At 36.9% G+C, this 12,987-nt stretch overlaps 2 protein-coding genes across 3 annotated transcripts; both read left to right on the forward strand.

Annotated features, from left to right (window-relative positions):
* The first annotated feature begins 2,171 nt into the window (after window positions 1–2,171).
* On the forward strand, window positions 2,172–6,703 carry LOC146755054 (kinesin-like protein KIF20B). The gene is made up of 3 exons (XM_085526438.1): window positions 2,172–2,410; window positions 4,851–6,054; window positions 6,495–6,703. The coding sequence occupies exons 2-3, from the start codon at window positions 4,907–4,909 to the stop codon at window positions 6,664–6,666; spliced, it is 1,320 nt and encodes a 439-aa protein (XP_085382564.1). The 5' UTR covers window positions 2,172–2,410; window positions 4,851–4,906; the 3' UTR covers window positions 6,667–6,703.
* Window positions 6,704–7,369: 666 nt separating this feature from the next.
* Window positions 7,370–9,932, forward strand: LOC146755055 (uncharacterized). 2 transcript variants are annotated; one of them, XM_085526439.1, is made up of 4 exons: window positions 7,370–7,486; window positions 7,885–8,046; window positions 8,997–9,161; window positions 9,796–9,932. In XM_085526439.1, exons 1-4 carry the CDS (start codon window positions 7,373–7,375, stop codon window positions 9,877–9,879), a joined length of 525 nt encoding a protein of 174 aa, XP_085382565.1. In that variant the 5' UTR covers window positions 7,370–7,372; the 3' UTR covers window positions 9,880–9,932. The 2 variants fall into 2 exon arrangements, with proteins under 2 accessions (XP_085382565.1, XP_085382566.1); XM_085526440.1 differs by lacking the exon at window positions 8,997–9,161 and having other exon boundaries at window positions 9,796–9,928.
* The last annotated feature ends 3,055 nt before the right edge of the window (window positions 9,933–12,987 follow it).

Raw genomic sequence — 12,987 nt, forward strand, 5'->3', positions numbered from 1 at the left:
TCCTTGTTTCTGCAACACAAAATGAAAATTTACGCTGTATACAATAAAAGGGGAGTCCAAACTTGTACGTTAAATTTGAAGGAGATCAATCTGGGGTAATATTTAAAAAAACAAAAAAAAAAAAAAAAGGGGGGAGTGTGGTCATCAAATACTATACAATATATTAGCTGTTACTAGAATGCCACTTATCTTCCCCCCATACGAATCACTGTCATGTTGTATGTGAATTTGTGAGGTGGGTTTTGAAGCTGAAATTAAAAACTTCTTGTATGGCTGTCTTCATAGTGGCTATCCAGACTATCTGTAGAAATAACAGCTATTATGTAGTCAGCTATTCACCAGTTTAAACTGATTATAAATTACGTTTCAGGGTGGAGAACATAGCATAGTGCCTGACACCTGTGTTGATCCTGAGGGCATTCTTGATTCTGTGCATTATGATGTCATGGATATTAAAGAGCAAGCTGAGGCAGCACATAGTTCCATTGTATCCCTGGAGGACCCGAAGGAAGATATTGGCTGGTTTGAAAAGCAGCTGGAGAAAACTAACTTTGAACTGATGGAGACCAAAGAAGAGCTAACAGAGAAAAACACCAAACTACTTAAAACTGAAGAAGAGCTGATGCAGAAGAGCAAAGGTGAGTTATGCTATGTGAAAGGTAGAAGACAGAAATAGTTCATTAATCTAAAAGAGAAATAACCAGTTTGAGTAGGAATTAGAGGAGATGCTCTACCTTTGGAACCATAGCCTGTAGATAAGTGATAGTTTGTTCCTTGTGTATATTCAGGTTCAGCAATTCCACGGTTTTTGGTTATTTCTTTTCTTTTTTCCCCCCTCTCCTTTAAACTGCAACTAGCAGCTTTACGCTTTCGTAAGTATGGGGTTAAATGTCTATATCTTGATTTTTACTTTTATATTGTAATCTCTACTCTTCTTTATGTCTTGTTGATGCAATGTTTTCGTTCCAAGAAATATAGAAAACTTTTGAATCACTCCCAATAAGTGAAGACCACATGCAAATTAATTAATCTGTTCAAAAGCTACCTAAACGTTAGAATATCTGGAAAAATTGATTACTTAATAAACTATCTATTGGCTACTTATGTAATACAACCTTTTCTGTGTGTTACAGACTTTGAAATGCAGATGATTAAATTGGATGAGTCTGTTGAGCAACTTAAAGAAGCAACTGAGGTAACTTTATCAAGAAGATGTTGTGTAAAATTGTTTTAATACCAACTTGTGGTAGCTTAAAATGCTATGAATGCTCAGGATATCTCCACGTTCTATGCAGTCCATAAAACTTTATCCTGACTAATGTACTGCGAGCTACTGAATATGTGAAGACTAGCTTGATTAAGTATGTGTGCATACCACTTCTGGTGGTTTTTGTTCATTTTTTGATGTTTGGTAACCTGAAGTAGCTCTGAAAACATTTATAGTTAATTCTGTCACTCAGATCTCTAACCTTGTAAGCTTAGCAACTTGACCCTTCTTAGTCTTTGACTGTCTGCATCACGGCAACTTAGTATTTCCATGGTGTTAAAGCTGACTGTGATGAGTAGTCATGTCCTCACCTATTACTTCTTCCAAGAACAAGGCTCCAACTCTATCTGTGAGATTGTGTGGCCTGAACACTTCTGAGGCTTTTCTTTTCATAAGCTACTAAAGATGAATAAACAGTCCTTGGCAGTGCCAGCATGGCTTAACAATCGTCATCTTGTAAGTAAGGAAGCTTCACTTGTGGTCAAGGACACAATCTAAAATATGCGTGACAGAGCTGACTAAGCTTGAAGGTTGGATTATATCTGTCACGATGAAAGTGATTTTAGCAGCTTAGCAGAAGTGTGATGTGATGAACTTGTATGAGAGCTGACCATTTGCTTTTTGACCATGTTTGTAATTTTGTTGACTTCTTGGAAACAGGAAATTCTTTGATAAACTGGTAAACTCTTGATTGTGTGCAAGTCTTTTACTTTATAACCTGCTAGGCTCTTGCTTTCCCTTGTATACTCTACCGAGTATTGCACTTGTCATTATCTGAAGGTGTACTTGTTCTGTCTGCTATTGAGATTTGTAACTGATGTCTATAGAGTCACCGGGTAAATATTTTAGCTGTATGGTTTTGTGTAAATATTTGCCTACAGAAGATTACTGAGACTTAAGTGCTCCTTTTGTTAAGCTTCAATGTAACTGACCTTATATCAATACAGGAAAAGACTACCTACCATTTAACTACCATTAAAGCAAAACCGGCAGAAGAGAACACTAATAAAGGAACTGAAAGCAGCCAATTTTCAGTGCTTTCAGTTAAAGCACTGAAACAAGAGAAAACTGAGTTGGAAGTGGGAAGAAAGCGCAGTACTAATGAAGATAAGCCTACTGTGGAAGAGCCACCTCCAAAGAAAGGTACAGTTTCTTCCATCCTTGAACAGGGTGTCTTCCAAAACAATAAATTGCTTCCTATTCCGGATAGGAAGCAAAAGGCTGTGAAGCGCGTACCTTATGGTATAAGGAGAAAAGCCACTGTGTTAAACTGTAAATAGAAGTAACTGTTATGTAAATATCCCTTTTTCAGAAGGTCCTATGCTGTTCGTTTTTGAATGCTTAAGAATAAAAGTTTTTTGCACTATTTTTTTCCTTTTTGCTGCTTTTTCCTCATCTGTTGATGCACTTGCAGATTTGGTAATAGTTTTAAAGCAGTTTCTTTAGGATTGTTTCAACTGCTGTTGCTGATCTTCTGAGTAGCATCAGCTGTTCAAGTGCTTTTTTTAGTTTGTTTGTTTTGTTTTTCCTGAAGCAACTATCAAATTTGTTGACGACCTGCTAATTGCTCGCTCATGGGCAATATTTGAGCAAAATGGTTTGGATAAGCTCTGATGCGTTTAACTTCACTTCTGGGCACAGCTGAGCATCAGTGTTCCTAGAATTACGGAAGGCATATACAGTGTAGAAGGGAAAATCTAAAACTTAGCTGTAGTCCCTTCCTTTCTTGTATTCCTCTTGCAAAATATGTGCAAGGGAGAAAATCAAGGCCTTCTTTGGATGAGATGCTGTTCTTGGATGATTTGTTCCTGCTGCCTTTATTTGGCATAAATATTGAATCCTAATGTGACCACTGAATGGCATCACATATAAGCATCTTACCAGAGACTGAGGGAGGGATGTGGACTCCTCCATACTCCAAATAGTAGTGGGTTTGTTCTAATCATATGACCAAAGCTCTCATTTAAAAATTAATGACAGCAATGCTCCACATAGGAATTAAAATGGGTAGCTGATAGTCACAATCTCAGCATGAAGTTTTCTGTTAAGAAGTACTGAGTATTCAATCATGTTAAAATTTTCTTCTATTTGTGAGTATTAATAGCGTCCAATTTCAAAAACCGCTTAATATATATTCTTTAGCTATGTTAAATATACACAGTAGAACAATGAGCACAGGTATGTTGTGCTGGTTCTTTTGTAGAATTAGTTACATAGGTAGCACGAGCAAAAGTGTTTTAGGAGATGCTAGGTTATCTCAGCTTCAAGTTCAGGGTATTTACACCATTCTCTGAGCTTTTAGGTCTTGTTTCCTATGCTCTGTAATAATGCTTTTTCCCTACTTCCTGTGTAAGGAGCTTCTAGACTGAACATTACACATCTTCTCCCTAGTCTTATTTATCTTGCTTTAGTGCTTGCTTGTTGTTTTCAGCATAAAGTGTTTAGATTACCTATAAATCATATTCCCCTCACTAGTGTTGCTGGGAGCAGCAGTCAAAACCAAAACCTGGTTTGGGGTGGAATATGCCACTGCTGTTTCTTCAGTATGACTTTTAAATCAGTTGAGGACTGTATATAAAACTTCTTAGATGAGTTAAGAGGCTGTTTCCATGTAGTACATGTGAATCTGTATGTAATGCAGGCTGCACGTGGGTGCTATAAAATTCTGCATTTCTGTAGTTGTAGTAATAAAAGGACTGTACAAGAATCACCATGGAATATATTGTTGTGGTGACCCAATCCCTAGTAAGTCTTGACTTATATTTATTTTTTTTAATACTTAAAGTATGCATATTATGGAATGGACGTAACTGGATTCTATAGCAATGATGAAATACAGCAGAAGTCGCTTTTGATAGAAAGAAAATGCATGTGATTTTAGCTAATTGCTCACCAGTTAAAGAAAAAAACAGCCCCAAGCTAATGGAATATTTATGGAAACTTGAATCTGCAAATTTGTACAACTTTATGAGTGAACTTTATATGCAAAAGAGTAAGTGTGGACAGAAGTAGGAATCCTCATATTTTGTTTAGAGATCAACTGAATAAGAGAGACAGATATCAAAACTTAAGTGATCAACTTGTCCAGGATTTTATCTTTCTTTTGAAAGTAAGAGGACTGTGAGTTGGAATGAAATTTCTTAGAGAACTGTTTATCTACCATTTAGATGTAGATGGAGTGATTCCTGGCTGCCTTATAGGGATTGCTGAAGCACGTAAGATAGAAAGAATATAGCTGTGAATTATCTATCTCGTTCCCATGTTTCTTAAATCTAATTAGATTTTCTACTGGTGTGGAGTGGAAGGTTTGAGTAGTGCCATGGTAAAAGTGTTCTTCCAGACTGAAAACCTTTTGCTGTTAATTCTGTATAGAAATCTGAGGCACCTGAATACGTGTCCAGAGGACTTTAATTCCTTCACTAGTATCAAATACTATGTGATGTGAGGGTATGGCTTGCATATTACGACAGTTTTTCACTTAGAAATTGCTACTTGGTGTTGTGAACTGCTATGTAATAATGATTTTAATCAATCTGAGCTACATTCCTTTTCCCTTTTTTTTGTTTGTTTGTTTGTTTTACAGTAGTTGTAAATGAGAGAAAGAAAAAGAACACTGTAGAGCAAAAGACAATTGAACACATGAAACAAAAGTGCTCCGCGTACCGAAAGGAAGTACTAGCACTGAGGGAAAGAACTGAAATCTTGGAACGTCATTTAGCTGTGCTTGAAGAACAATGCAGAAGAGAAAAAAATAAAAAAGAAGATTTCAGTAAGCAGGTAACAAGCCTGCGTATTCAGCTTTCTTTTTCTGAAGAAACAGCTGATGTCCTCCGTGAACAAATTCTGCAGGGTCAAGCTGAGTATCGGGAAATTGCGTCTGAACTGGATGAACAGAAATCTATAAATATGACACTAGAAGTCAAAAATGCCCAACTAACTAACAACATAGAAGTTGCCAAAGAAAATATAATTGATAAAGTGTCACAAGTAAAAGAAATGCAGACCAAATTAGATGAATTATACAAATGTCACTTAGAGTTTCGTGCCATCGGTACTGACTTTGTCAGTGTAAAGGATTCCTCAGACTCTGAAAAAGATGAGACAGGGACATCTCAAATTAGTTCTGCATGCACTCAGTCACAGACTTCTTCCATCTCAGATCTTGTGCAGGACCTCTCCTTTTACTGTAGTCTTGAAAGGATTTGGGAAGTATGCAGAAGTATTGTTGATGTTTACTCACAAAAAAGTCAGCACATCAAAGCACTGCTTCAAGACAATGAAAACCTAAAGGCGGGACTGAATAATGCTGAATATCATAATCGTCAACTTGTAATGAAGCTATGTGAGATTACAACTCTCACTAGTCAGGAAGATGATCTTGTGAAACAGTTACATGAGCAAATAGAAAAGAAAACTCAGGAGTTTGAAGAAAAGACTGCAGAAGATCAGAGAGTGATTGCACAATTTCAGGAGGAAGTTGCCAACTGTGAGGTAAAAATAAGAGAGCTTGAATATCGCCTGGAGGCTTCCAAGACAATGGAAGACAATGTGTCAAAACTCAATGAATTACTTAAAGAAAAAGAATCTATTATTGTTAATCTGGAGACAGTTACAGCAACTCTGCAGGAGAAGTCTGCAAATGCAGACAAAAAGGTTGAAGAGTTAAGTAGCAAAGAAGCAAATCTGATTCAAGAAGTTATGCAGCTGAAAAACAGCTTGGAGCAGATGAAACATTCTCTTCGGGAAAAGGAAAAGAGTGAAATGGAGAAAGTGCAACGTATAGAATCGTAAGTAACCACTGAGTTAACTTAGAGCCCTTTGAGAATGAACTAGAGTTAAAAATAGTTAATGGGAACATCCGTTCGACTTAATGCATCTGCATGCTTATCAATGGCCAAACTACTACTTTAGGATGCTTTGGTATGCTACTTGAGTTCCAAGGGAAAACAGGAGTGTGCAAGGAAATAAAGAATAATATGGGGATTTCTGGTGGTTTTGTTGTATATCCCTCAGAATAGCATCTGAATAATTTATTGCTTCAGCATCTGATTATGAGAAGCAAGCTGAAATTCAAAAGTAATTGTTTAAATCTTGTCACTGGTCTAGATAGATTTAAGAGTCTATTTACAAATAGAAACCAACAGGCAGGGCATGGATTAAGCTGTAATTGCTGTTTCCATGAGATGTGTAACAGTAATGTTCTTTGTCTCTTTATTTTTAACATAAGGCTAGAAAATATTCTTTCTGAGAGTTCTGCCCTTGTACTGAATTTGAAAAAAGATTTGCAGAGGAAAGAAGAAGAGTATGCAGATCTAAAAGACAAACATTCTGATGCCGAGAAACAAATTCAGCAAGTACAAAGCGAGGTTTGTAGTCAACTGAGCTATTTTTTTCTGTAAGATTATGCTTGGCTTTCTGCTGTTAAAACTTCTCAAACTTTAACTATGAAGCTGGAAATTTCACACTAGTGTGGCTAGCAGCAAATCTTAGGTAAAGTTGCCATTGAAGCTCTAGAGGGGACCAGAAGTTAAAACATGGTTTCGCATAGATAATGAACAGAGGAAAGTAAAGTTGGTTGGTAGTCTGGAATAAGGTTTGTGAAGAGAATAGCTAATCTGCCTCTGGAGGGGACTTGTTATTATCTCTACGTTACTGGTGACTTGCCATTGGTATCCGTGGTAACTCCAAAGCCTAAAACCTAAGTCTTGTGAAAAAAATGCTGATAACTGGGAAGAAGAATGCTATTTACTTGAAGAGAAATAGACTAATTTCCAGAGGCTCTTTAATATAAGCATGTATATTTTTTTTCTTCAATTTCAGCTTCAGTGATGCTAATAGTTAAAATTTAATTATTAAACAAGTAGATATTTTAAAACCCATTTTGCAGGATCTTAGTCTGAAAGTTTATTGGGTGTGCTTGGGGTGGAAAATTGAAGCTTAAAAATGAATTCATGTCTTCCTTGGTAACCTTGCACTTGCTGTCGTTTTCCTACTCAGCACTTGTTTGTGAATTCCTCTTTATTTAACAAAGAAGTATTTGGCCAGGTTGGATTACAGAAGTCTTTTAATGAACCGTGAGCTGTGCTTACATTACAGGTGTCCACGATGCGTTCTGTGGAGGAATCCCTCAGGAACAGGATGGATGAACTTGAAAGGATTAATAACCAGTTTAAGGATGAGCTGGATTATAAAGACTATACTATCCAACAACTTAAACAGGTATTTTTCTTGCTCTTAATTTTTATTAAATGAACGATGCATGTTTTCCAAGCAACAGGAAAAAGGTAAAAAAAAAAAAAAAAATTGAAGCAAAATGAAAGTGGCCAACTGAAATTAGTGGTAGACCATGAAAGATATTCAAATAATTAGTCACTACAGAGCACTGGCAGATTGCTTTAAATACAATAATCTGCATAGTAAATACATATGTAATACATGCATGTAACCTGATCTTGTTGAGTGACATCACGATATGTTAATTGAAATGTCTTACCATAAACTCTTTTTATCAGCTTGAGTCCTTATTTATGCTATATGAAAAACTTATTAATTCTAGGCTGTCTTAACGATTCTGCTTGTTTCTACTGTGTATGCTTTTCTTTCATCATGAAATATAGGAGCTGGAGGAAAAGGACCATAATATTCAAAAGTGGCGTGAGGAGAGAGATCAGTTAGTTGAAGCTTTGGAAGAACAGCTCAAAACTTTGGCTTCTAATGCCATACAAAAAGAGACAGAAATAGCAGAACTGAGACAATCTGCCTTAAAGGATTCAAGCAAGGTCAGCTCTCCTTTCTTCCTACCTGATTAGCTACCCATAAATTCTGTAAAACTCCTGTACCTGCTCTTTGTATTCTGGGTGTGCTTCTGTTCTTGAACACTGTTGTATTGACATCATGTGCAACTAACCAAAAAAAGCACCAGCTTTTATTTTTGTTCTTCAGAAACAGAATTTCTGTTAATTACTAAAATTTCAATTTTTTCAGTAGTTCAGATAAGCAGATGTCAGTTTGATGCTTATGATCCTACTGTCAGACTGGACATCTGTAGCTTTTTCCAATAATTCACAGCATTTCCGGATCCCAAGCTAGGCTCAATACTCAGACAGTAGTTCTGTCTCAGGTTTCTTACTTTCTTTGCTTTCTCTGAGGTAGTATCTACAATGGCATGAAAAGACAGAAGGGGACGTGGAGAGAGATTAAGGGAAGCATCAAAAAGCAGAGGGGGGATGATCTGTGGAAGTTGCATTTCTTATTTCAACATCCAGCTTTTAATCAGGATAGCCAATCTAAGCCGTAGCATAGAATTTCAGAAGCTAAACCGAAGACTAAATGAGTTGTGCTCTTTTGAGAATGTTTGGATTCACTTTCTCTGAGAAGAAAGATGTTCTCATAGCAAAACTTCCCCTACAACTGCTGACTTTCTCACAGTACTGAGGATTTGGGAACAAATAAAAGCTCGGGTTATTATATCTTAAGAGAGATGAAGGCTGAAGCACATAAGTAAAATAGAAGAATCAAAATATATTGTATTACAACTTCCCAGGCAATTCTGTGACTACTGCACTTGTAACAGTGACCGTACAAATCCGTGAAATGTTACTGTTCTTGAATAGTTAAGTGTTCTAGCCTGCAATTCTAAAACTGATGCTACTAAGTAATTGCAATACTGCTTGTGTGTGTTAATTCCTTTTGCCAATCCCACAACTCAGCAGTTTTTACTGTTTATTAGGATAATGCAACTGTGATAGAAGAGTTAAGAAAAGAACTGGCTGACAAAGATGACTTTATAAAGGAATTAAAACAACGCATTAACCACAGTAGCCCTCAGTGTTTGCCAGAAATACCTTTACTTGAAGAAAGACAAAGTAGAAGGAATGACTCTGTAAATGAAAAGGTATGATTATATTTATAGAAAGTCAGTACTTAACATCTTGTTAACCCCTTTTTGTTCTTCTGTTTTCCTAGGAGATACTGGAGCTGGAATCATTTTTCTTAGCATATAGTCCTTTAACTACATATTCAGTGATGAGTACTTGTTGGTTCTTTTTGTCTTCCACTCAAACATGAGCTCTCATCTTCTCAAAAATATTTTATTTACTAGAACACCATCTCTCTGTGTACATTATGGAACTTTTCCATGCAGTTTTCCATGTATTCGTATGTGGATGCTGAAGATTAGGCAGAGGTTTAGCCTTTGGTGTTCTAACACAGCAGCTGTGAGCGTGCAGAGTATGGGGGGAATGGATGACAAAACGACCAGCGTTACAGATTTTGTCCCTAAATAATGTCTCGATTTCTCTCTTTTGGAGGCAGAATACTGCCTGAGACTGTTAGTGAGACCCAGTAGGGTGTATCTGAAGATCACACAATGAATAGATGTTACTACCTTCCCACACTTGTGCTGTCTTTCAGCTTACGTGTTCATGTGGCGTCTGAGCTTGAGGTTTTACACTGTAACTTTAGAAAACTCGAGATATTTTGGAGGTCTAATGCATAGCCTAATCTTTACTCCTTTTAAATATTTACAGCCTAGGAAACAACAAAGCAAAACTAAAACTGGAGAAACTATTCCATTAAGATGCAAAGCTGAAGACAATTATTTGTCACGTTGATGTACTAGGAGCCTCACTTCATTAAATGAATCTGAGGTTAGTATGAAACTTCAGATCTGAAAATGTTGTGATTGTATTGCTTTTGATAAGGAATGAGTAGGAAAAGATCTCATGTTCTCTAAACAATTCCCAAGTTTTAATTTATTTATCCCTTTCAAGGTGATCAGATCACCTGTTTTTATAGCCTTTGATAGGAATAAAAGCTGTTGAAACAATTGTGTGATGAATTTTTGTCAGGTGCTGCTGAAAACTCTCCTCATGTTAATGCTTATGAAGTGGCTCATGATTAGATAAGTTACTTGGAAAAAATTCATGGAGCCACTGAAACAGGCACAGCAAATTGAACTTATTTTCTTCCTCTGCAGGATTTCTGGATATTGTTTTGTTAGCAGATGATGTTAATCATTCCTATATAAGTTTTTAATTGCTAACTTTCATAAAATAGCAGTTACATATATTTTAAAAACAAAGTATTTATTAACCAACTTAATTCTTGGAAATACAGTGGGTGGTGATACTCCATTCAGAATCTTAGCAGAGCCTGATAAAGTGGCTCTAACTACTTTTTGTCTTTCTACAATCTTTGGTAACTTTTTGAGAGGAAGAAGACTCCCCTCAGGGGGTCGGAACAGTGTAAGTAGTAAAAGCTGCTACTCTGTGTTTGGGACACTGGAGTTTGCTAGTTACTAGCAGCAGTAGAAGCAGCCATCTACCATTTTCTGATGCCCCCAGCAGCCTGTCTTCCATGTGTTCAACCAGCATCTGAACTCGTTTTTGATATGCTAGCTGAATTCCTGCCATAGAGAAGGAGGAGTCCAGGTGATCTCAGTTCTGACTTTGTTGTTCCTGTTGAGAAAAACAGGATTGGGTGGATTGTGGACAGTAAGTGCTGCTGGGGAAATGCATACTGACATTTCCCTGTCACTTAGCTGTGCATTTGCTGCCATTTGACCATGAGCAGGTACATGATAGCCTTCAGCTTAAGTACAGTGTCATTGCTTGAATGTCTGTATTCTCTCCAGGGAAAAGATAGCAATGGAGTTCTTTAATGACTTGTACTGGGCTTGCACCTTGCCAGCTGGACCTTACTTATGTAAATAACATCTCTAGTGTAGAAGAGGAAGGGCAAATTCCCTAAGATTAAGCTGGAAGTTACTCGAACACTTGAATCAAATGCTCCTGTTCCTGCCCAGTTCTGACAGAGCAGAGTTGAGATGAAGAAAATCGTGTCAGTTCTACCACCATTCTCTATTTTAAAAAAAGTGTAGTTGTCTGTGCCCTTGAGAAAAAATGAAGTTTAAACAATGCTCTTGTTTCACATGTTCACATCTCTGTTGAACAGAAATCCGGAAAAGACTACTTCCTGAGAAAGCGAGTACATGCTTCAAGACTGACTAAAAAGAAGGTTGAAACACTGCAAAAAGTTGGAGATTTTATTCAAAGCTCTCCTTCTATTATACACTCTAAAGGTTGGTGTAGAATAAGTTTTATTCCATGTTTTCTAGACATTGTAGAATGGCTTGTTTCTGCTGTAGGCTATTAATGTATGTGTTCTTAGAGAACTTGTCTGCCATGTTAAGTTGTCCTTTGATTTATGAAGTAAATGCATTTATTCGTCTCTTCAGAGATTCATTATTACATTTGTGAAAACCTACAAGTATACAGAGAAAGTTGGTTCTGTCTTGTGCTTCTGTCAGCACGAAAGTTAGGCCTGTTGTTTAACTCCTGCTGAAGTTTCTGACTTCCAGCAACTTCTGAGCCATGATTGTCTTTCATACTCCATTTTAATGCATGCTTTAAGCTGCCGTACCTGAACCTATAAACAGTTTCAGCTATAGAAGCAATAAAGAACCTCGATGAACAAATACAATTTCTGAGTATTTTCACTTAAATTTTACGTGTCATTTATAAACCAAGTTTGTTACGAAGCTTTTTTTGCATTCAGTGATTTAAAGACTCACAAAAGCAGTAAGTTGATTGGTTTACGTATCAAAACAAATTTCTTCTAGCCAAGAAGCTGATGTCAGCAGTAAGTTCTCCTAAATCAAACGAACCTGAAAGTCTCGAAGAAGGAGAGACCAAGCCAAAACGATCCAAAAGGAAGCTGTATTCCACTGTCGTTTCTGGCCCTCTAGATATACCTGCTTCTTCGATAAGTGATTATACTGTAGTCTTGGCTTAAAATAAACTACTAAGGAGTCCAAACAGACTGGAGGTTTCATCTATTTGCAGGAGGAGGTTGAAAGTACTGAGGTATTTCTTTATTCTACCAAGTCATTCTTGTTGGTCTTCCTGCTGTTCTGTTTTATTTTGTCCTCAAAGATCTCTGTGTTTGGCTGGCTTACAGTTTACTAAGTAGGTGATGTAGCAATCACGGAGATGTCTTCTAATTTGGAATCATAGATAATTTCAGTGTGTTGGAGTGGGATTATTCTACTACACGCTTTTCTAGAGCACAACTTAGACAGCTTTTTAGTTATGCTTAAACTATGATCTCCTGTCTAAGCCAACTTGCGAAGGATCTGATGTGCCAGTTTCATGACTCTGTCGGCAGCTATTGTGCTAAGAACATTCTTGCTTTGTTGGAACTGCATCTTTTAATTATATTACAGTCCTTTTTCTCTTCAGCATAGTGCTCATTTGCCCATACTGTAATATCCCTCTGAATTTTTTGATGATTTGACGAATGATAGGGGCAGAAACCAAAATGTTATTTTTTTTGTTAGAGGATGAAGAAGATGAGACAATTCCTTCTCTCACTGTAGTTCTGAGAACATGGAACTGAACCGAGAACTGAAATTCTGGGCAAGTCATAGCTACAGGGATTGAGGCTAAAAATGTTTTCTGAACGCTTCATGTTTCACAAAACAAGTATTAGAATACTCTTTTGAAAACAAGTATTTCAAAATGAAAGCTGCCTTCAGGCTTTCCTCAGATGTGTGTGCTTTTTTAAGATAAACAGGATTTTGTACATTCTCCATATTTGTTCCTTGTGATTAAGCTGCATTAAAATGATCTCGGTATCCCATAGTTTTCTGAATAAAATATAATAAGCAAATGCCACTCTGAAATCCATTTAGGGGAAGAAATATGTTTGCGTGGGTCAAG

This window comes from Coturnix japonica, chromosome 36 (assembly GCF_054131305.1).
Source record: "Coturnix japonica strain WE chromosome 36, WE-NBRP24, whole genome shotgun sequence".
NCBI classification, from domain to species: Eukaryota; Metazoa; Chordata; class Aves; order Galliformes; family Phasianidae; genus Coturnix; species Coturnix japonica.

Bases quoted from the DNA above. Each gene is read 5' to 3' on its own strand.
- LOC146755054 (XM_085526438.1), top strand. From the start codon at position 4,907: ATGAAACAAAAGTGCTCCGCGTACCGAAAGGAAGTACTAGCACTGAGG. The intron at 6,055-6,494 runs GTAAGTAACCAC...TTTTAACATAAG, and splicing joins AAAGTGCAACGTATAGAATC to GCTAGAAAATATTCTTTCTG.
- LOC146755055 (XM_085526439.1), top strand. From the start codon at position 7,373: ATGCGTTCTGTGGAGGAATCCCTCAGGAACAGGATGGATGAACTTGAA. The intron at 8,047-8,996 runs GTCAGCTCTCCT...ACTGTTTATTAG, and splicing joins CCTTAAAGGATTCAAGCAAG to GATAATGCAACTGTGATAGA. The intron at 9,162-9,795 runs GTATGATTATAT...AAATATTTACAG, and splicing joins ATGACTCTGTAAATGAAAAG to CCTAGGAAACAACAAAGCAA.